The 23,328-nt window shown below is 37.9% G+C and overlaps 1 protein-coding gene across 1 annotated transcript in view; it reads right to left on the bottom strand.

Annotated features, from left to right (window-relative positions):
* The window catches only part of C11H2orf16 (chromosome 11 C2orf16 homolog), a 38,948-nt gene extending 23,112 nt beyond the window's left edge, over window positions 1-15,836 (bottom strand). Inside the window, exon 1 of the mRNA XM_043917185.1 lies at window positions 15,693-15,836. Coding sequence (XP_043773120.1) covers window positions 15,693-15,836 — 144 coding nt within the window. The remainder of the gene's footprint in view (window positions 1-15,692) is intronic.
* Window positions 15,837-23,328: the final 7,492 nt, after the last annotated feature.

The raw sequence follows: 23,328 nt of genomic DNA, 5'->3' as shown, positions 1-23,328 counted from the left end.
TCATCCTCTGTCATGAACTTTTGTGTAATTTGCAGCTCAAGTTCACATCATCTGCATGGTCCCCAAACCATGATTTTGAAGTCATCCTGGATTGATGGCACCATAGTCTAAAACAGATGAGATACTCTCTGAGAAAGATCTTCATCCTAAACCTCAAACAACTACCATGACTATTGTTGTTGTTGTTGTTGAGTCACTCAGTCGTGTCCAACTCTTTGCGACCCCATAGACTGCAGCATGCCAGTCCTTCACCAACTCACCATGTCCATTGAGTTGGTGGTGCCATCCAACCATCTTGTTCTCTGTCATCCCCTTCTCTTCCTGCCTTCAATCTTTTCCAGCATCAGAGTCTTTTCTAATAAGTCAGCTTTTTGCATCAGGTGGCCAAGTATTGGAGCTTCAGCTTCAGCATCAGTCCTTCCAATGACTATTCAGGACTGATTTCCTTTAGGATGGACCGGTTTGATCTCTGCATTCCAAGGGATTCTCAAGAGTCTTCTCCAACACCACAGTTCAAAAGCATCAGTTCTTTGGTGCGCAGCCTTCTTTATGGTCCAACTCTCTTATCCATACATGACTACTGAAGAAACCATAGCTTTGACTGGATAGACATTTGTTGGTAAAGTAATGTGCCTGCTTTTTAATATGCTGTTTAGGTTTGTCATAGCTTTTCTTCCAAGGAGCAAGTGTCTCTTAATTTCATGGCTGCAGTCAGCATCTGCAGTGATTTTGGAGCCCAAGAAAATAAAGTCTGTCACTGTTTCCATTGTTTCCCCATCTATTTGCCATGAAGTGATGGGACCAGATGCCATGATATTAGTTTTTTACTATCAAGTTTTAAACCAGCTTTTTTTACTCTCCTCTTTCACCTTCATCAAGAGGCTCTTTAGTTCCTCTTTGCTTTCTGCCATAAGGGTGGTGTCATCTGCATATCTGAGGTTATTGGTATTTCTCCCCACAGTTATGATTTCAGGTTTTGTTTCATGCAGCCTGGCATTTTACATGGTATACTTACTCTACATATAGGTTAAATAAGCAGGGTGACAAAATACATCCTTGAAATACACCTTTCCCAATTTGGAACCAGTCAATTGTTCCATGGTCAGTTCTAACTGTTGCTTCTTGACCTACATACAGGTTTCTCAGGAGGCAGGTAAGGTGATGTGGTATTCCCATCTCTTGAAGAATTTCCCACAGTTTCTTGTGATCCACTTAGTCAAAGGCTTTAGCATAGTCAATGAAGCAGAAGTAGATTTCTGGAACTCTTGCTTTTTCGATGATCCAACAGATGTTGGCAATTTGATCTCTGGTTCCTCTGCCTTTTCTAAATCCAGCTTGTACACCTTGAAGTTCTCAGTTCACATTCTGTTGAAGCCTAGCTTGGAGAATTTTGAGCATTACTTTACTAGCATGAGAAATGAGAGCATTATGCAGTAGTTTGAACATTCTTTGGCTTTGCCCTTCTTTAGGATTGGAATGAAAACTGACCTTTTCCAGTCTTGTGGCCTCTTGTGGCTGAGTTTTCCAAATTTGCTTGCATATTGAGTGCAGCACTCTAAAACCATCATCTTTTAGGATTTTCAGTAGTTCAGCTGGAATTCCATCACCTCCACTAGGTTTGTTTCTAGTGCTACTTCCTAAGGCCCACTTGAGTTCACACTCCAGGATGTCTGGCTCTAGGTGAGTGATGACACCATTGTGGTTATCTGGGTCATGAAGATCTTTTTTGTATAGTTCTGTGTGTTCTTGCACGTCTTCTTAATATCTTATGCTTCTGTTAGGTCCATACCATTTTTGCCCTTTATTGTGTCCATCTTTGCATGAAATGTTCCCTTGGTATCTCTGATTTTCTTGAAGAGATATCTAGTCTTTCCCATTATATTGTTTTCCTGTTTCTTTGCATTGTTCACTTAAGAAGGCTTTCTTATCTCTCCCTGTTATTATTTGAAACTCTGCATTCAGATGGGCATATCTTTCCTTTTCTCCTTTGCTTTTAGCTTCTCTTCTTTTCTTAGTTATTTGTAAGGCCTCCTCAGATAACCATTTTGCCTTTTTGCATTTCTTTTTCTTGGGGATGGTTTTGATTATCACCTCCTGTACAATGTTACACACCTCTGTCCATGGTTCTTCTGCCACTCTATCAGATCTAATTCCTTGAATCTATTTGTCACTTCCACTCTGTAAGTGTAAGGGATTTGATTTAGGTCATACCAGAATGGCCTAGTGCTTTTCCCTACTTTCTTCAATTTAAGTCTGAATTTTGCAATAATGAGTTCATGATCTGAATCACAGTCAGCTCCTGGTCTTATTTTTATTGACCGTATAGAGCTTCTCCATCTTTGGTTGCAAAGAATATAACCAGTCTGATTTCCGTATTGACCATCTTGTGATGTCCATATTTAGAGTTGTCTCTTTTGTTGTTGGAAGAGTGTGTTTGCTATGACCAGTGCATTCTCTTGGCAAAACTCTGTTAGCCTTTGCCCTGCTTCATTTTGTACTCTAAGGACAAACTTGCCTGTTACTCCAGGTATCTCTTGACTTCCTACTTTTGCATTCCAGTCCCCTATGATGAAAAGGATGTCTTTTTTTGGTGTTAGTTCTAGAAGGTCTTGTAGGTCTTCATAGAACCATTCAACTTTGGCTTCTTCAGCATTAGTGGTTGGGGCATAGACTTGGATTACTGTGATATTGAATGGTTTGCCTGGGAAATGAACTGAGATCATTCTGTCATTTTTGAGATTGCACCCAAGTACTGCATTTCAGACTCTTTGACTATGAGGGCTATTCCATTTCTTCTAAGGGATTCTTGCCCACAGTAGTAGGTATAATGGTCATCTGAATTAAATTCACCCATTCCAGTCCATTTTAGTTCACTGACTCCTAAAATGTTGATGTTCACTCTAAGCAAGGGCTTCCCTGGTGGCTCAGTGGTAAAGAATCCACCTGTCAATACAAGAGATACAGGTTTGATCCCTGTTCTGGGAAGAATCCACAAACCACAGAGCAACTAAGCTCATGGGCCACAACTATTGAGCCTGTGCTCTAGAGCCCGGGAGCCACAACTACTGAGCCCATGTGCCCCAACTATGAAGCTGGAGTGCCCTAGAGCCTATACTCTGTCTGCAAGAAGAGAAGCCACGGCAGTGAGAAGCCCTTGCACTGCAACTAGAGAGTAGCCCCTACTCACCACAACTACAGAAAAGCCCATGCAGCAACAAAGATCCAGCACAGCCAAAAATAAATAAATAAAATTATTTTTTAAATTATGTATAAAAGTCTAAGCAGAACATTCAGTAGTTTTATATGGCTAATGGACAAAAACTGACTTCAGGGACCAAGAAGGAGGGGCCTTAATAGAAATTCCAGGCTTTTAGTTGGTATCTCCAAATGGCCATATCTTGGTAATAAACCTGAAATAAACTAGTCTCTAAAACTGAAGCTCAGCCTTCAATGAATCTAACCCTTGATTGGATTAAGATCATCTTTCCTTACTCTAGATGACTTCCAGAAGCAAAAACAATTCTACTGTTTAGAGGAAAGTAATTTATCCAGAGCTTTGAATTATCTCTTAAATTTTACTTTTAAAATATCTATTATTCAACTAAAAATTGCCATGTATACTTGAAGATAAGACTGAATGATTGAAAACTAAGAGACAAACACAAGCACTACAAACAAATTCTCAGGCAATCCAGATGTTGTTAAAAAGGCATGGTGTTTAAAATACATATGCTTTATGTCTTCACGAAATTAAGTGACAAGATGGAGAATCTTAACCAAGAACTAGAATCTATTTTAATAAATCTGATGGAAATTCTAGAACAACAATAAAGAACTTAAAATGGGTGTAACAGCAGATTAGACACAACTAACTGAAGAGAAGTCTGAAGGCAATATTCATACTGAAGCATGGTGAGGAAAAAAAGAGAAAAAAGATATAAGAACCAAGAAATGTGAAGGACAAAGTGATAGACACTACAGAAGAGAAAGAGAGAGAATAGAGAAATATTTGAGAAATTTAATAGTGTAGTGGATATATGGGGATTCTCTGTACTTACTGCTCAGTTTTGCTGTGAACCTAAAAACTGCTCTAAAAACTAAAGCATGTATTAGGCGGAAAGTTTATCCCTGGGAACTTTCCAAAACTGAGAAAGCCTGAGATTCAAGCTATAAATGCAAGAAGTGTTATGAGCAATGTAACGACAAAGAAAAGCCAAACTTAAGTACATTAGAAAGTGCTGAAAACCAAAGTTGCTGAATTTTTAAAAGAGCCAAAGATGAAGGACTCATAACATTCAAAGGAGCAATAAGATTAATAGTTTATATCTTTTTAGAAATAATGGAATCCAGAAAACAGTGGAATGACATCCTCAGTATGCTAAAAGAAAATAACTACTCAGACCTTTCTACTCAATGAAACTATCCATTTGGCAGAAAACAAAATTCTGTAAAGCATTATCCTTCAAATAAAAAAAACAAATACATTTTAAAAAATTAAATATGAAAAAGAGATTCTCAAACTAACACAACATTGTAAATCAATTATAATTCAATTTAAAAAAGGGATGCCCACTTTCACTACTTCTTCATAACATTGTACTGGAAGTTCTAACCAGAGCAATTAGGTAAGAAAGAGAAATAAAAGACACCCAAATTGGAAAGGAAAAAGTAAAATTATCTCTGTCCACAGATGATATAACCTTACTGACAGAAAATCCTAAAGAACACATATACACAAAAAATTATTAGAGCTAACAAATAAATTTACCTCTAAAAGTTAAAAGATACACACTGACACACAACAATAAGTTGTATTTCTACATACAGTGAACAATGTGGAAAGAAAATGAATATAATTCCATTTTTAGTATCATAAAGAATAAAAGTTTTTTAATTAAAAAATAAAATACTTAATTTTTTTTACTGGAGTATGGTTGATTTGTAATATAATATTAGTTTCTGGTGTACAGCATATAGTGATTCAGTATTTTTACAGATTATACTCCATTAAAAGTTATTACAAGATAATGGTTATAATTCCTTATGCACAATGTATATATTCTATACATAGTAATATAAAATATTACTATATGATATATATATATATCTTATTCTGTACATAGTAATTTGTATTTCTTAATCCCATACCCCTAATTTGTTCCCCCTTCCCTCTCCCCTTTGGTAATGACTGTTTTTTTCTATATCTGTGACACTGTTTTATATATACATTTGTTTGTATTATTTTTTAGATTCCACATAAATGATATCATACAGTATTTGTCTATGTAGAAATGAATTTAACCAAGGGGATGTAAGTTTTACATACTGAAAACTACAAAGCATTGTTGAAGACGTTAAAGAAGACTTAAATGGAAAGTTCAGTTCAGTCGCTCAGTTGTGTCCAACTCTTTGCAACCCCATGAACCGCGCAGCACGCCAGGCCTCCCTGTCCATCACCAACTCCAGGAGTTCACCCAAACCCATGTCCATCCAGTCAGTGATGCCATCCAAACATCTCATCCTCTGTCATCCCCTTCTCCTCCTGCCCTCAATCTTTCCCAGCATCAGGGTCTTTTCAAATGAGTCAGCTCTTCGCATCAGGTGGCCAAAGTATTGGAGTTTAAGCTTCAACATCAGTCCTTCCAATGAACAACCAGGACTGATCTCCTTTAGGATGGACTGGTTGGATCTCCTTGCAGTCCAGCCTTAATAATGGATGGGAAGATTTAATTTTGTTAAGATGGCAATACTCCTAAGCAATTTACAGATTCAGTATAATCCTATCAAAATCCCAGTTACTTTTTCCTTTCCAATTTTGATGCCTCTTATTTCTCATTTTAGCAGAAATGGCAAAGCTGATCCTAAAATCCATATGAAATTACAAGGGACCCTAAATAGCCAAGACAATCCTGAAAAAGAAAAACAAGTTGAACTACTCTCACTTCCTGATTTTAAAACTTTCAACAAAGCTACAGTAGTCAAAAACAGTTTGGTACTAATATAAGGATGGATATATAGATTAATGGACTAGAACTGAGAGTCTAGAAATAAACTCTCATATTTGCAACCAATTGATTTTCTATAAGGATACCAAGACCATTCAATAGGGAATGACCAGTCTTTCAACAAATGGTGCTGGGACATCTGAATAAACATATAGAAAAGAATGAAGTTGTGGGGGTGGGTGGAGCGTCCCTGGTGGCTTAGTGGTAAAGAATCTGCCTGCCATTGCAGAAGGCACAAGTTCAATCCTTGATGTGGGAGGATCCCACATGGCGTGGAGCAACTAAGCCCATGCACCACAACTATTGAGCCTGTCCTTTCGAGCCTGGGAACCACAACTCTGAACCTACGTGCCCTAAAGCCTGGCTCTGCAACAAGAGAAACCACTACAATGAGAAGCCCACACATCACAACTAGAGAGTAGCCTCTGCTCACTGCATCTAGAGAAAAGACCACACAGCAAGGAAGATCCAGCACAGCCAAAAATAAAAAGAATGAAGTTGAACCCTTTATTCTATTTACAAAAATTAACTAAAAATGTGTCAAAGACTTAGATCGCAGAGCCAAAACTATAACATTCTTCAAAAAAAAAAGGTTGTGATGATTAGTTTTATGTTAATTTTACGTCGTGATGGTTAATTTTATATGCTAGGCAATGGTGCCCCTGGTTATAACCAAACACTAGTCTAGATGTTGCTGGAGAAGTATTTTTAAGATATGATTAACATCTAAAATCAGTCGACTTTAAGTAAAAGAAATTACCCTACATAATGCAGGTGGGCATCATCCAATTAGTTGATGGCCTTAGAGCAGAGAATGAGGTATGTTTCCTGAAGAGGAAGGAATTCTGCCTTAAGATTGAAAAATAGAAACCCTGAGTTTTCAACCTGCCATAAGAATATTGGGTTTGTCAGCCTGTATGATTATGTAAGCCAGTTCTCTCTCGTGCTTTCACATATGTGTTCAGGTGTGCATGTGTTGTGTGTGGCTCAGATGGTAAAGAATCTGCCTGCAATCCCTGGGTTGGGAAGATCCCCTGAAGGAGGGCATGGCAACCTACTACAGTATACTTGCCTGGAAAATCTCCATGGACAGAAGACCCTGGTGGGCTACAGTCCATGGGATCGCAAAGAGTCAGACACGACTAAGCAACTAAGCACGGCACACAGCAGTGTCGTGTGTAATAATAAAGAATATATTTGGTGTTTGTCTTGGGTTCCTGGCCCAAAGGTCCAAAAACCCTTGGAATTTCCTGAGTGATAGAAATGCTTTGGCTATGTTAATGAGAAAGAAAAAGGGATTACTTCTCCCTTTATTGTAGGGGCCTAGAATAACCTTGATTCTAAAATCTGATAAAGATAGTACTAGAAAGGAAAATTATAGGTCAATCATTTTCATCATTACAAGTGCAAAAAAATGCAAATGTTTTCTAAGATACTTTTAAAAATACAGATGTAAAAACTCTAAATGACATATCAGCAAACTATTAATACATAAAAAAGATCATGAACAACATCACAAACATGTCATATTTATTCCAGGAATTCACAGGTAGTCTAATATTTTAGACATTAATTGTAATGCAGCACATTAGTAGAATAAACAAGAAAAGGCATCTGAGCATCTCAATAGAGGCAGAAAAAACCCTGATAAAATTCAATACCCATTCATGCTAAAATCCTTAGCAAACTAGAAATAAAAGAAAGCTTTCTTAATCTAATGAAGAACATTTGCAAAAATCACATAGCAAACAATATACATGAAGGATGAGGTAAGGAAAACCTCCTTCTGTATTAAAAACAAAAAAGAAGGGACTTCTCTGGTGCTCCAGTGATTAAAAATTTGCCTTGCAATTTGGGGGATGAGAGTTTGATTCCTGGTCAGGGAATGAAGATCCCATATGCCGTAGAGCAACTAAGTGTGCTGCAACAGAAGATTCTGCCCAAGATTCTGGTTGATGCAGCCAAAGAAATAGATACGCAGATATATTTTTTAAATATATAAAAAGGAGATAAAGATTTCCACTAGCATCACTTCTGTTGAACAATGTACTTGAAGTTCTAGTCAGTGCAAAAAGAGCAAGGAAAAGAAATAAAAGGCATAGGATTGAAAAGGAAGAAATAAAATTATCACTCTCAAACAATATGGTTGTGTAGAATATCACAATATACTTTTCAAACAAGAATCTATAGATAAGTTTCAAGGAGTGATAAGCAAATTTAGCAAAGTCTCTGAGCATAAGGGGGCTTCCCTGATAGCTCAGTTGGTAAAGAATCCACCTGCAATGCAGGAGACCCCAGTTCGATTCCTGGGTCGGGAAGATGCCCTGGAGAAGGGATAGGCTACCCACTCCAGTATTCTTGGTCTTCCCTTGTGGCTCAGCTGGTAAAAAATCCACCTCCAATGGGGGAGACCTGGGTTCAATCCGTGGGTTGGGAAGATCCCCTGGAGAAGGGAAAGGCTACCCACTCCAGTATTCTGGCCTAGAGAGTTCCGTGGACTGTATAGTCCATGGGGTCGCAAAGAGTCAGACACGATTGAGCGAGCGACTTTCACTTCACTGAGTAGAAGATCAATCTAAAAACATCTACTTATTTCCAAGCATTGGCATCATTTAGAAGATGACAGTTATACTATACCAAACCAAACGCTCTGAACCTCCTGATAACCACCATCGTCTATGAAATAATCTTGCCCCCCAAAAACAAACCTAATTCTGATAAGACTTAGATCCAACTTCCTCATTTATAGGAAACACAGAAGACAAAAAAACATGATAAATGACAACTGGAGCATTTAATAAGCAAAATTCTGCTTGAAAAACTCTAGAAGATAAACAATCCCTTTCTTTAATACAAAAATGGAAAGAAAGAAAATCACGGAGGTGGGGAATCTACAAATTAGAAAGAATGTAAGAAACCACCAACCAATCTTTCTTTAATACAAAAATGGAAAGAAAAAAAATAATGCAAAGAAAAATATAGAGGTGGAGAATCTATTAATACAAATTAGAAAGAACTTAAGAAACACACCAATCAATCTCAATATGTGGACCTTATTTGATCTTGAGTTAAACAGACTGTAAACAATAATTTATATCATTTATGAGACAATTGGAATTTGAATACTGATGATATTTGGTGGTATTCAAGAGTTATTATTAAAATTTTAGGCATAATAATGATATTATTATTATTTTCAGAGAACACTTAATTTTTAGATATTCATATTTAATTATTAATGAAATTATATTATCTGAGATTTGCTACAAAATTATGTGGTTAATTATTAATAATTAAATTATTACGAGAATTGAACCTGGGTGATGGGTTCATGAAGATTCACTATATACTTCTGTATGCTGTTGATTTGTTTGAAAAGTTTCCTAATAAAAATGAAAAACAATCACTTACTGTAATTTTTAAAAACCCTCTTTATTGAAAACTAAGTATTTTTGGAAGAAATAAGAAGACCTAAATGAATGGAGACACAAATACATTCATAGGTCAGATGACTCATTATTTTTAGGAAGTCAGTTATCCTTAATCTGAACTACAAATCCAATGCAATTTCAATCAAAATCCTGAATGTCTTTATGAGACAATTAACAGAATGATTTTAAAATTTGTTCAATGACCTAGAATAGCTAAGGCAATTTTGAAGGTCAGAGTTGGAATATTTACTAGACCAGATTTCAAGACTATCTACAAAATAATTATATATTTAAGAACAGTTGTCAGTGCAAGTATAGAAAATAAACCAGTGTGACAAAGAGGAGACTCTTGAAACAGAACCACACTTATATGTAATTACCTAATTTATGACAGGGTCACCAATGCAAGTCAATGAGAAAATGATGGCTATTTCAATAAATGGTGTTGGAAGAAAGGCCCAGGATTTTAGAGCGAGGTGGTGATGTATGGTCATGTAAGTGCAGAGTCAGTTTTAAAATTCTAATGTTTTGTTCATCATAGATTTTCCACATTAAGTTTGTCTTTTTTAAACAATATTGCATTAAATATTATCTTAATCACAAAGTTTTATGGTGACCTTAAATGTTGTCCCCAAGTTGAGTGCCTCATTTATTTCACACTCATCCCTGCCCTACTTTGAGTGAGCTCCAGGAGCTGGTGATGGACTGGGAAACCTGGCATGCTGCAGTCCATGGGGTCACAAAGAGTCAGACACAACTGAGCAACTAAATTGCACTGAGTCCCTGCCCTACTGGAGGAATTGGATATCTGTGTAGAACAAAAAAGAACTTTTATCGCTACCTTACATCATACAGAAAAAGTAATTTGAGATGGATCATAGATCTAAATGTGAAAGGAATAAAAAAGCTTTTTAGAAGAAACATAAAAGAGTATCATCATAGCCTAGCAATAGGCAAATATTTTCACACTGGGAAAAAACAGAAAAATCATTAAACATAAACCCAAAATTGATATATTAGATTTCATTAAAATTAAGAACTTCTGTTTATTAACACACCACTGTGAGTGAAAAGGTAAGCCACAGAATGAGGATTTGTTTTTAATACCAATAACTGACAAAAGACTCATATGCATAATTAAAGAATTCCTAAAAATCAATAAGGATTTAAAAGGCTGACAACCCAATCCTTACAAATTGGCAAAGGAATTGAGCAGACAGTTCACAACAGGATTTCCAAAAGACCAATAAACCTGAGAAGTTGTTCCATATCATTAATCATTAGGGAAATGCTCATTAAACCACAATGCAATACCAAACACACTCGTTAGAGTAACTGAACTTAGATACAAGTACTGGCAAGAATGTGGAGAAACTGAAACACTCGTACCCTACTTGTGGGAGTGTAAATGGATATAATCACTTTAGAAAACTGTTCAGCATCATCTACTAAAATTAAACATATTACCACTTGCCCAAGCAATTTGTCTTCTACTGGAAATGGGGTTCCATATCAACAATGTGTTATTTGCAATGAACATCCTGAAACCTCACTTTCTCATATAGATATTAATTTTTAAGTATAAAATAACAACTGGCTTTTTGAAATGCAAGATGCAAGAATTATAGCCACTGGATCATGGAATGAAATTTTTTGGTCTATTTTTTATGCCAACAGGTAGTTAAATATCATTCTATATTTCAATATACACTAGGTCCCCAAACTAATAAGCATGACATAATGGCACTTCAGAATTTATTGTTGACAACATACATGAACCTCAAAAATATGCTCAGCAAAAAGAAGCCAGATAGTAAAGAATATACATTGTATATTAAAACATTGTGTATTTAAACATGTTTCAAGAATAGGCAAAACTAATCCATGATGATATAAATCAGAAATGATGTTTCCTTTGAGTAGAAAAGAAACATGAGGGAACTTTCCAGGATTATGGCAATGCTTGCTGTACCTTGACTGGGGTGTTAGTTAATGGGTGTATGAATTTATCAAAATTCATCAAGCGGTACACTTAGTATCTGTGCATTTTACTGCATGTAACTACAAGTATCCTCCACTTTTTGAAAATTTGTCTTATGCTGCTTCCATTTTAAGAAAGACCTTTATTAGTATGTTTTTGCTAACTGAAAGAAATCTACAGAGGATTTTTATTTTTATAGGGGAAACAAAGGCAAAATCATTCAACATTCATTTTGTGGCGAGTTATTGTAGAAGCAGCACGCACTCCAGCAGCAAGAATGGCCCTGCCACACAGCTTCCCTGAGAACTACACTCAGCATCTCATCATCAGGCCGTCATAGCTTTGAAATGTGTCTGTGAGCATCTGCGCTTTATCTCAATTTATTCTATGTATCCATTAGAAAGATATGTGCTAAGGTAATCTCTTCTCTTTGTGTCATTTTGGCTTATAAAAGGTTTCATAGACTCACTCTACTTTTCTTTGTTTTAATTTTTTTATTGTGGTAAAAGTCAAGGGGAACCTGTGTATCTGAATAAAAAGTAGGATTGTTGAAAAAAATAGCTTCTTCTTACATAAATACGTAGTGAGAATTTTTTTTTATGTAGAAGAGCAGCATGGAATAAGTTATACTCCACTTTGTGTTTATTGCTGCATTCTTCTGTTGAGAGAAACTAATGTTTCCCCTCACCGAAAAAGGTAGCCAGGAATGTGTTCTTACAGTCTTGTTTCTCCTAATCCAGAGTAGGGAGCTAGTTTTTGGGTGCTGAAAAGATTGGTTGGAACTTCCAGTGTATGATATATCTCAATATGTGAGATAACCCTCATATAAAACTAGGTCTGTGGAGGATTTTAAGTTGAATTGTGCCAGAGGTCTAGTGTTTGGTGCTTCTGGAGTTAAGAAGAGATGAGCTGACTCACTGAAACTGGGAAACAACAGGGACACTACAGGTTTGCTGGGCAGTGAGGCCCTCAGCCTGATGCAATTTATTCCTCCTGCTCTTAAGAGCTCAGATATAGTGGACTGGGGTCTTTGGCAAAGGTCTCTGTGATCAAGCTTGGCACACAACTGCAATTTTTGCCTTAAGATGGCAAAGAAGAAAAGCAACAGCTGTTTCCATAGCTAAGGACCTGCCCTCTGGTATTTTGGATAAATTGCACCCACTCCAGGGTTCTCATATGGCACACAGATTGGGGAAGAAAAACAGATACTAGACTTTGTGCCAACCTAGGTGATAGGAAGTTTAAGCTGGATTATATTTGATGTAGACAAAGAAATACATTTACCATTTTTCATACCTAAATGTGGAGGGGGGGTTCATATCTGTTAAGTTAAAGTCAATTAAATGTCATGCATCACTTGTTACATGAGAAAAGGTGAACATTTATCTATAACAGATGATATTAAAATGAACTTTGCAATTTTAAGAAAACACAGTGTTTTAAAATGAAATATTATTTATCCCAAATCGCTTAAATATTATGAAAAAGTGATGAAACAATTTTTAAATTCTTAAGGTGATTGACAAATTTTGGCAAAGAAGTTTGAAAGTAAAAAAGTTTAAGAAATGCTGCTGCAGGCAGTGGGATGCTGAGAAATTTTTGTTAGTTTCTTTTTGTTTGTTTTTGGCCATGCCAGGAGACATGTGGGATCTTAGCTCCCCAACCAGGGATCAAATATGTACCCCTTGCACTAGAAGTGCACAGTCTTAACCTCTGGACTGCCAGGGAAGTCCCTATCAGTTTCTTGAGTTACTTTTAGTGGAGTGGCACAATCAGCTTTGGGAGGTTTTGTGTGTGCTCTCGTGTTGTTTTGTAGAGCCAGGGTCTATGCTCTTAGGCTGGAAAACATTTGTAGGAAACCACTTAGAGACTGAAAACAGTTCAAGAGGAATTGTAGTTAAAACATTGACACTGAATCTGGATTGCCACACTTGAGAAATGTTTCTGAGGAAAAAAAAATAAAAGGATTTTGTGTCCAAATACACAGACAGCCACTATCTATCTCCAAGATTTAAAGTTTAGGTTAATGCCACCCAACAGAATATTCTATGATGATGGAAATCATCCTATCTGAACACTTGAATGTAGGTAGTGCAATTAAGGAACCAAATTTTAAATTTTATTTAATTTTGGTCAATTTAAATTTAAATGGCCACATGTAGCCAACAGATGTTAGACTGGATAGCCCAAGTCTAGACTATTAATTTGAGAAGCTTGATTAATATCTCCACATTACATACATTTTCTGCCTCCTGCCACACTTGTAACTTTTGTCAGATGTTTCCTGTGTTGTTTAAAATGCCATCTTTTCAATCATTCAGGGTTAAAACTGAGAAGCCATTCTTTCATTTCACAAACCTACGTGGAGTGCTTACTACATGAAAGGTAGTATACCAGGCATAGAGGATACAAAGATGAATATAGTCCTCATAGGAAAATGATGATAATGTTTATAGTCAACTGTTTGTATTTAAGGTCCAATCAGGAAAAAAGACTCAGTCTCTTTACTTTCTTTCTTTGTCCTTTTTTTGGTCACATAGTGTGACAGGATCTTAGTTCTTCAACCAGGGCTCAAACTCATGCTCCCTTCAGTGGAAGCTCAGAGTTCTAACCATTGGAATTTCCCCCTTCACTCTTTCTGCCTTGCTTCCTACATCCAAATTTTCACCCGAGGCCCTTTTCCTTTTACAGCCCAGAGGGCAGATTTTCGTTCCTTCCATTAACTTCATCCGTGGTTCCCAGAGGAATGCCTTGTACATGGTGTTGGTGGCAGGTGATAAACGCTGGGGGAGTGAATCAAGGTCCTGTTTCCCATCTCGCTGCTCTGACTCTTTCACCTCCTTTTCTCTCCTCACTACATTTTTAACGTAGCCTCTATTGGTTTAACCAAGCCAGAGAACTACCGTAGACACTCACTGTGCTGTGCTAAGTCACTTCAGTCTGTCCAACTCTTTGGGACCCCCCGGACCGTAACCCACCAGGCTCCTCTGTCCCTAGAACTCTCCAGGCAATTCTACTGGAGCGGGTAGCCATTCCCTTCTCCAGGGGATCTTCCCAACCCAGCAATCGAACCCAGGTCTCCCGCATTGCAGGTGGATTCTTTATCAGCTGAGCCACTAGGGAAGCACTCCCTGGAGGTATGTAAAGCCTCACATCCAAAGTATGGTACTTGGGACTTCTCTGGCAGTCCAGTGGTTAGGACTCGGTGCCACGGCCCAGGGTTCAATCCCTGCTCATGGAACTAAGATTTCTGCCAGGCAACGTGGCCAAAAACCAAAACAAAACAAAACACCAAACAAGTACAAATATGAACAGAAAACCCAACGTATGGTGCTCAGTTTAACAGCAGTAGCATCACCTGGGAGCTCCTTAGAATTGCAGACTGTCGATCCCTTCCCCTGACTACTGAATCAGAATCTGCTTTTTAATTAGACTCCCAGGTGATAAGTCTGAGGGAAAAAGCTTAAATTTTTTTAAGTTTAAATTCTGTTTAGATAGCACAGATCTTTAGATGGCACAGATCTAAGCACACTTTCACCTGGCTTTAAAATCTTTAATATCTTTCAATTGCAGACAGAGTAGTATTTATGCCAACTATTCAGTCTGGCATTTGAATCCCTCTACAAGGGGACTTCTAACCTCTTTCCTCTTTCTGACCTCTTTTCTTCTCAGTTTTCCCCAAACCGTTCTCTACACTTCTACACTCCATTCAGGTAGGTGTCTTCACCTCTCTTCAAAACACTGCCAACACTCTTCTGCTTCCCTTGCTTTCCCCCAATCAATTCCTTCTGTCCAGAAAGTCATCCATTACCCTCCTCCCCCCATCCTACCCACTTTTAAAATCCTATCCTTCCTCTGAAGCACAACTCAAACCTAAGCTCCCCCCAAAGATATTTTATAGATCTTACAATACTCTTTACCTCTCATCTCTTTAGCAATATTTATACATCTATTAACTCATCCCTTTCTCTTTCCTTGGGCTATATGTATATATGTCTGACTGTCTCCCCCACTACACCTTGAAAAGGTGGAGATGGTGTTTTATTCTTCTTCAATTCCCAGTATGCTGCCATATATAATAGGTGCTCAAGGTTTGTTGAAATGAATTGAAAGGAAAAGGACTGAGAGTGACTTATAGGAAGACATCCATAGGCACTATCTCAACTCCCCTCTTTCCACTGTCAGTTCCTCCCACAGGCCAAGATTAGGAATTTCTATGTCTCCAGGAGCAGAGGCAAGGAGCAGATAGTTTCAAGAGATTGTTGCATCACGTACCTCCGAGCATGTCTTGGCTGCCACCTGTTCCCTATTCTGTTTCCCAGAAAACAGCATCCAAAGCCCCCAGACAAGGGAACCAAATAATAGTAGAAGGCTGACATATGGTGGCAGTGGGATGGTGAGCCCCCAAATCGGAGCCATCACTCAACCCCATGCCCGTATCAGCCAAACAGTTTTATCCTTCAAGGCTGTAACTCCATATGACGTCACAATGGGCATCCCAAGAGTCCAGCCAATGTGCTTGCTGCTTGAGTCCCTTCTCTGAGTCACACACCTGCTGCCCTTTTCTGCAGCTGCCTCTGTGCCCTGCTCTGACAGCCAGTGCTCAAGGAAGCTCCTTTATGATTCTTCTAGAATTGGACTGGACCATTTGTTATAGACCAGAGAATATGGTGGCAAGGTTTCAAAAGAGCAAGCCTTCCAAATGGCATGCCCTTCCCTGTAAGTGTCTTCTCTGGAGCCAGTTACTCCCTAGAAGTCCAGGTATGGTGCCAAATGTTTCAAACCAGACGTTAGAATACAGGGTCAAGCACATTTAAGAAAGCTAGAATACTTTAAGTAGGTACTCTCAGAAAATGTGTGATATATGGTTTCCTAATCCGATGCTTGACACATTTCCTAGTTGTTATTGCATTGAGACAGAGAAAAGATATCACATAGAGAAATTAAATGAACTTAGAGGATCACTCTACTCTAAGTCTGTAACATTTTCCAAGTCTAGAACTTCCATTTTGTCATCACATCCAGAACTGACTGGATTTTCTAGAGCTAATTCACTGAAAACAAAATTTACAAGGAATCAACCCATGCTATTCAGTTCAGTTCAGTTCAGTCGCTCAGTCGTGTCCGACTCTTTGCATGAACTGCAGCACTCCAGGTCTCCCTGTCCATCACCAACTCCTGGTGTTTACCCAAACTCATGTCCATTGAGTCGGTGATGCCATCCAGTCATCTCATGCTCTGTCATCCCCTTCTTCTCCCGCTCTCAATCTTTCCCAGCATCAGGGTCTTTTCAAATGAGTCAGATCTTTGCATCAGGTGGCCAAAGTATTGGAGTTTCACCTTCAACATCAGTCCTTCCAATGAACACCCAGGACTGATCTCCTGTAGGATGGACTGGTTGGATCTCCTTGCAGTCCAAGGGACTCTCAAGAGTCTTCTCCAACACCACAGTTCAAAAGCATCGATTCTTCAGTGCTCAGATTTCTTTATATAATCCAACTCTCAAATCCATACATGACCCCTGGAAAAACCATAGCCTTGACCAGATGGACCTTTGTTGACAAGATAATGTTTCTGCTTTTTAATATGCTGTCTAATTTGGTCATAACTTTCCTTCCAAGGAGTAAGCATCTTTTAATTTCATGGCTGCAGTCATCACCTGCAGTGATTTTGGAGCCCAGAAAAATAAAGTCAGCCACTGTTTCCACTGTTTCCCCATCTATTTGCCATGAAGTGATGGGACCGGATGCCATGGTCTTAGTTTTCTGAATGTGGAGCTTTAAGCCAACTTTTTCACTCTCCTCTTTCACTTTCATCAAGAGGCTCTTTAGTTCTTCCTCACTTTCTGCCATAAGGGTGGTGTCATCTGCATATCTGAGGTTATTGATATTTCTCCCAGCAGTCTTGATTCCAGCTTGTGCTTCCTCCAGCCCAGTGTTTCTCATGATGTACTCTGCATATAAGTTAAATAAGCAGGGTGATAATATACAGCCTTGATGTACTCCTTTTCCTATTTGGAACCAGTCTGCTGTTCTATGTCCAATTCTAATTGTTGCTTCCTGACATGCATACAGGTTTCTCAAGAGGCAGGTCAGGCGGTCTGGTATCCTCATCTGTTTCAGAATTTTCCACAGTTTATTGTGATCCACACAGTCAAAGGCTTTGGCATAGTCAATAAAGCAGAAATAGATGTTCTTCTGGAACTCCGTTGCTTTTTCGATGATCCAGCGGATGTTAGCAATTTGATCTCTGGTTCTTCTGCCTTTTCCAAATCCAGCTTGAACATCTGGAAGTTCACAGTTCATGTATTGCTGAAGCCTGGCTTGGAGAATTTTGAGCATTACTTTACTAGCATGTGAAATGAGTTCAATTGTGCAGTAGTTTGAGCATTCTTTGGCATTGTCTTTCTTTGGGATTTGAATGAAAACTGACCTTTTCCAGTTCTGTGGCCACTGCTGAGTTTTCCAAATTTGCTGACATATTGAGTGCAGCACTTTCACAGCATCATCTTTTAGGATTTGAAATAGCTCAACGGGAATTCCATTACCTCCACTAGCTTTGTTCCTAGTGATGCTTCCTAAGGCCCACTTGACTTCACACTCCAGGATGTCTGGCTCTAGGTGAGTGATCACACCATCATGATTATCTGGGTCATGAAGATCTGTTTTGTGTAGTTCTGTGTATTCCTGCCACCTTGTCTTAATATCTTCTGCTTCTGTTAGGTCCATACCATGTCTGTCCTTTATTGAACCCATCTTTGCATGAAATGTTCCCTTAGTATCTCTAATTTTCTTGAAGAGATCTCCAGTCTTTCCCATTCTATTGTTTTCCTCTATTTCTTTGCATTGATCCCTGAGGAAGGCTTTCTTATCTCTCCTTGCTATTCTTTGGAACTCTGCATTGAAATGGGTATACCTTTCCTTTTTCACTTTGCTTTTCGCTTCTCTTCTTTTCACAGCTATTTATAAGGCCTCCTCAGACAGACATTTTACTTTTCTGCATTTCTTTTTCTTGGGGATGGTCTTGATCCCTGTCTCCTGTACAATGTCACGAACCTCCATCCAAAGTTCATCAGGCACTCTGTCTATCAGATCTAGTCACTTTAATCTATTTCTCACTTCCACTGTATAATTATAAGGGATTTGATTTAGGTCATACCTGAATGGTCTAGTAGATAACAAAGATAAATAAAACTGGCCAGGGCATTTTTTTTCTTATAGGAAAATTCATTTGGAAAAACAATGCAATAACTGTTGAATAGTAGGCCCTGTCTTAAAAGAAGACAGACATGGACTCTCACCTCATAGAACTTTCAGTCTATTGAGGCAGCCAAAATAATATTCTTGAAAAGCCCATCAACAAGGACCTGGTTAAGTAAATGTGATATATCCGTATTATGAAATACTCTGCAGTCACCATAAAGATTATAAGGAATGAAGCCTGTCATAAGAGCACACATTACGTGACAGGTACTGCATTTCTAAAAAAAAGATTAGGGGTGAAGGTACAGTTTTGGGGTCTTAACACATGTGTATATCTCAACAAGAACTTTTTCTATATAAATATATTTCTATTAAAATATATTTTTGTGTCTTAAATATTCACTCACCATTTTGAGTCATTCATGCTATTTTGTAAAGCTGAGATTCATTCACATTATTATTGCATTGCATTATATAGCTAATATATGTAGCAGTATATAGCTATTCCATAATTTTTTAATCCATTTTAATGTTGATGGACATTTGGCTTGTTTTCCATTTTGGCCATTATCAACAATGCTATTAAAAACATCCTTGTCCATGTGTCTTGCTGCTGCTGCTGCTAAATCGCTTCAATCATGTCCAACTCTGTGCGACCCCATAGATGGCAGCCCACCAGGCTCCCCCGTCCCTGGGATTTTCCAGGCAAGAACACTGGAGTGGGTTGCCATTTCCTTCTCCAATGCATGAAAGTGAAAAATGAAAGTGAAGTTGCTCAGTCATGTCCAACTCTTAGGGACCCCATGGACTGCAGCCTACCAGGCTCCTCTGTCCATGGGATTTTCCAGGCAAGAGTACTGGAGTGGTTGCCATTGCCTTCTCTGGTCCATGTGTTTTAGTGAACATATATTTCTATTTCTCTATGGCAGTGGTTTAACATGTATCAGAGTCATCTGGAGGGCTTGTTAAACCACAGATTGCAGGATGCTGATTGCTGATTAAGTTGGACTGGAACCCAGGAATTTGGCATTTCCAATAAGTTTCCAGGTGATATTGATGATGTTGGTCCAAGAACTATACTTTGAGGATCTCTGATCAAAGTATCGATCTAGGAATGATATTGCTAGGTTATAGTGTAGGTATAACTCAACCTTGAAGACAGTGCCAAACTGTCTTTCCTAAGTGGTTATATAAATTAATAATTCCACCAGTGGTGAGTGGCAGTTCTTCTTGCTTTCTTTTTCATGACAACATGTGGTATTGTCAGGCTGTTTTTGTTTTGTTTTGTCTCCTGCTCAATCATGTTCATCTCTTTGCGATACTGTGGACTGTAGCCCACCAGGCTTTCTGTCCATGGGATTGTCAGTCAGGCTGTTTCAGCTCAGTTCAGTTGCTCAGTCGTGTCTGACTCTTTGTAACTGTCAGACTGTTTAGTTTTGGCCATTTAGGTATATATGGTAATGATATTTCATAGTGGTTATAACTTAAATTTTTCTGATTACTAATAATTACTAATTTGTAAACACGTCTTCTTAAGTAAATTGAGAATTGTCATTAAATGTACTGCTACATTCCAATTGAATTTGTTTAGGATTTTTGTGACCTGTTTACAAGGATGAGGCCAGCCTGTGATTTTCTTCTCTTGTTCTGTCTTTGTCAGGCTTTTGATATCAAGGTTATGCTAGACTTATGAGTTAGGAAATGTTTCCTTTTTCTTTACACTCTGAAAGAGTTTGTATGAGATGGAACTATTTGATACTTCAGTGATTGTACAACTAGGCAGCAAAGCCATACAAGCCTGGAGTTTTCTGTGGGTGAGGATTTTTGACCACAGATTCAATTTATTTGAAGGTTATAATACAACTGAGAATTTGTTTGGGGATTTTTTTTTTTTTGACTGAGCTTTGGAGAGCTGTTCAGTTCAGTTCAGTTGCCCAGTTGTGTCCGACTCTTTGCGACCCCATGGACTTCAGCATGCCAGGCTTCCCTGTCCATCACCAACTCCCAGAACCTACTCAAACTCATGTCCATGTGTTGGTGATGCCATCCAATCATCTCATCCTCTGTCATCCCCTTCTCTTCCCGCCTTCAGTCTTTCCCAGCATCAAGCTCTTTTCCATTGAGTCAGTTCTTCACATCAGGTGACCAAAGTATTGGAGTTTCAGCTTCAGCATCAGTCCTTCCAGTGAATATTCAGGACTGATTTTCTTTAGGACTGACAGGTTGGATCTCCTTGTAGTCCAAGGGGCTCTCAAGAGTCTTCTCCAACACCACAGTTCAGAAGCATCAATTATCTGGCGCTCAACTTTCTTTATAGTCCAACTTTCACATCCATACATGACTACTGGAAAAACCATAGCTGTATTTTCTAGCGATTTTTCTATTTAATTTACTCTTTCAAATGTATTGACATACAGCTATTCAAATATAGTACTGTTTCTTTTGTGTTTCTGATATTGGTTATTTGTACCTCCTATCTCTCCCCCTCTTCCTTTTCCTGTATCTATCTTGCTAGAAATTTGTCAAGTAATCTCTTCAAAGAACCAACTCTTCTGAATGTTTGTATTCTATTTCAGTATTTTGTGCTTTTGTCATTATTATTTCCTTACTTCTACTTTCTGCCACCCCCCCAGCCTTATTAAGATATAACTGACATAATTACTTCTTTGTTCCTTGAATTTATTTTGCTGGATTTTTTTTTCTAACTTGCTTCTTAAGATAAATGACTCGATCATTCACTTTTAGCCCCTTTTCTCTAATTGTGCATTTGAAGATATAAATTTCCTCCTACTTACTACTTTAGCTTCATGCCACAAGTTATGATATATAGAATTTTTATTATCATCCTGTTCTAGCTATTTTCTAATTTCCATCATGATTTCTTATTTCATCCATGGACTATTTAGTAGTTCATTTAAACATTTCTAAACAAAGGGGAATTTTCTGGTTATCTAACAGTCTCATTGTGGTCAGAATATGCACTTTAATTGCAATCCTTTGAAATGTTTTAAGACTTTATTCCCAGTTTATGGTCAATTTTAAAAATTCTATGTGTGCTGAAAGATAAGATATATTCTTCAAGTGTTAAAAATAGTGTCTCTTTAGAGCTTCCTCTTCTGCATATGGGACAAGGTGGGGGGTGGGAGGTGGTGAGGACAGTGTCCCTCTATGTCCATTTGGTCAGTTCTGCTAATCTTAATGTTCAAATCCATATTATTCCTAAACTTTTGGCTGCTATTTTCCACCACCTACTGAAACAAGGGGCTTCCCTCGTGGCTTAGGGGTAAAAATCACCCCGCCAATGCAGGAGACATGGGTTTAGTCTCTGGGTCATCAAGATCCCCTGGAGAAGGGAATGGCAACCCACTCTAGTATTCTTGCCTGGGAAATCTCATGGACAGAGGAGCCTGGCGGGCTATAGTCTATGGGGTCGCAAAGGGTCAGACACGACTTAGTGAGTGAATAACAACTGAGACAAATGTGTGCGATTTCTCGTTTTGACTGTGAATCTATTTTTCCTTTGAGTACTGTTCAGTTCAGTCGCTCAGTCATGTTTGACTCTTTGTGGCCCCATGGACTGCAGCACACCAGGTTTCCCTGTCCATCACCAACTCCTGGAGCTTGCTCAAACTCGTCCATTGAGTTGGTGATGCCATCCAACCATCTCATCCTCTGTTGTACTGTACTTTTTTGGAGTACTGTACTTTTTTTGAGTACTATAGTTTTTGCTTTAAATATTTTTTAATTGTTATTTAAAATTGTAACTTATTCATGGTGAATTATTTTACCACTATGAAGACCCTCTACTTCTAGTAATGCTTTTTGCCTTAAGTTATTGAGTCTGGTAATAATATTGCTATAGTAATTTTATTTTGGTTGATATTTGCATGGTATATCTTCATCCACTCTTTTACTTTCAACATTTCTATATCCCGTGTTGTAATATTGAATATAAAATAAACCAAAATCTGAATATGTTACTTGTTACTTCATTTATATGTGGCATCTATTAATAAAATATGATACAAATGGACTTTCTATGAAACAGAAACAGACTTACAGATATAGAGAACAGACTTGTGGTTTCTGGGGGAGGGAGAACAGGAGGGATGGAGTGGGAGTTTGGGATTGACATGTATACACCCCCTGCTATATTTAAAACATATAAACAACACAGAAAAGAATAATAATATATTACAAATAATTTTATGACAATAAATTTGACCTTAAAAGAAAAAACACTTTATTTTGGAAATTTTAAATTTACAGAAAAGTTGCAAAGATAGCACAGTGAGTTCTTATATGGCATTTATCCTGTTTCATTGAATGTTAACATCTCATCGAACTTTGGTACATTAAAAAAATCTATGTGATTTGGTACCTTCACTATAAACTAAACTCCAAACATCATTTGAATTTCATCAGTTTTTCCACTAATGGCCCTTTTCTGCCCAGGGTACAACCAAGGCATTATATTGTATTAACTTGTCATGTCCCCCTTACCTCTTCTGGCCTTGTGATGGACTTTATTTTTTGATAGTTTACATTCTTGTTTCTTTTTTAAAAATTTAGTTTTATTGAGGTATAGTTGACTTAAAATATGTTAAGCATGAGTTCTATTTTTAAATATATTAAATATGAAGTATATGCAATGTCCAGATATATTTTGCCTCTTCACCTCTTACTTTTGATCTAGCAAATGGATGTAG

The sequence above is a fragment of the Cervus elaphus genome, chromosome 11 (genome assembly GCF_910594005.1).
Source record: "Cervus elaphus chromosome 11, mCerEla1.1, whole genome shotgun sequence".
In the NCBI taxonomy this organism is placed as follows: Eukaryota; Metazoa; Chordata; class Mammalia; order Artiodactyla; family Cervidae; genus Cervus; species Cervus elaphus.
Note: the sequence above shows the minus strand (reverse complement) of the source record. Positions and strands in the feature narration are given on the sequence as shown.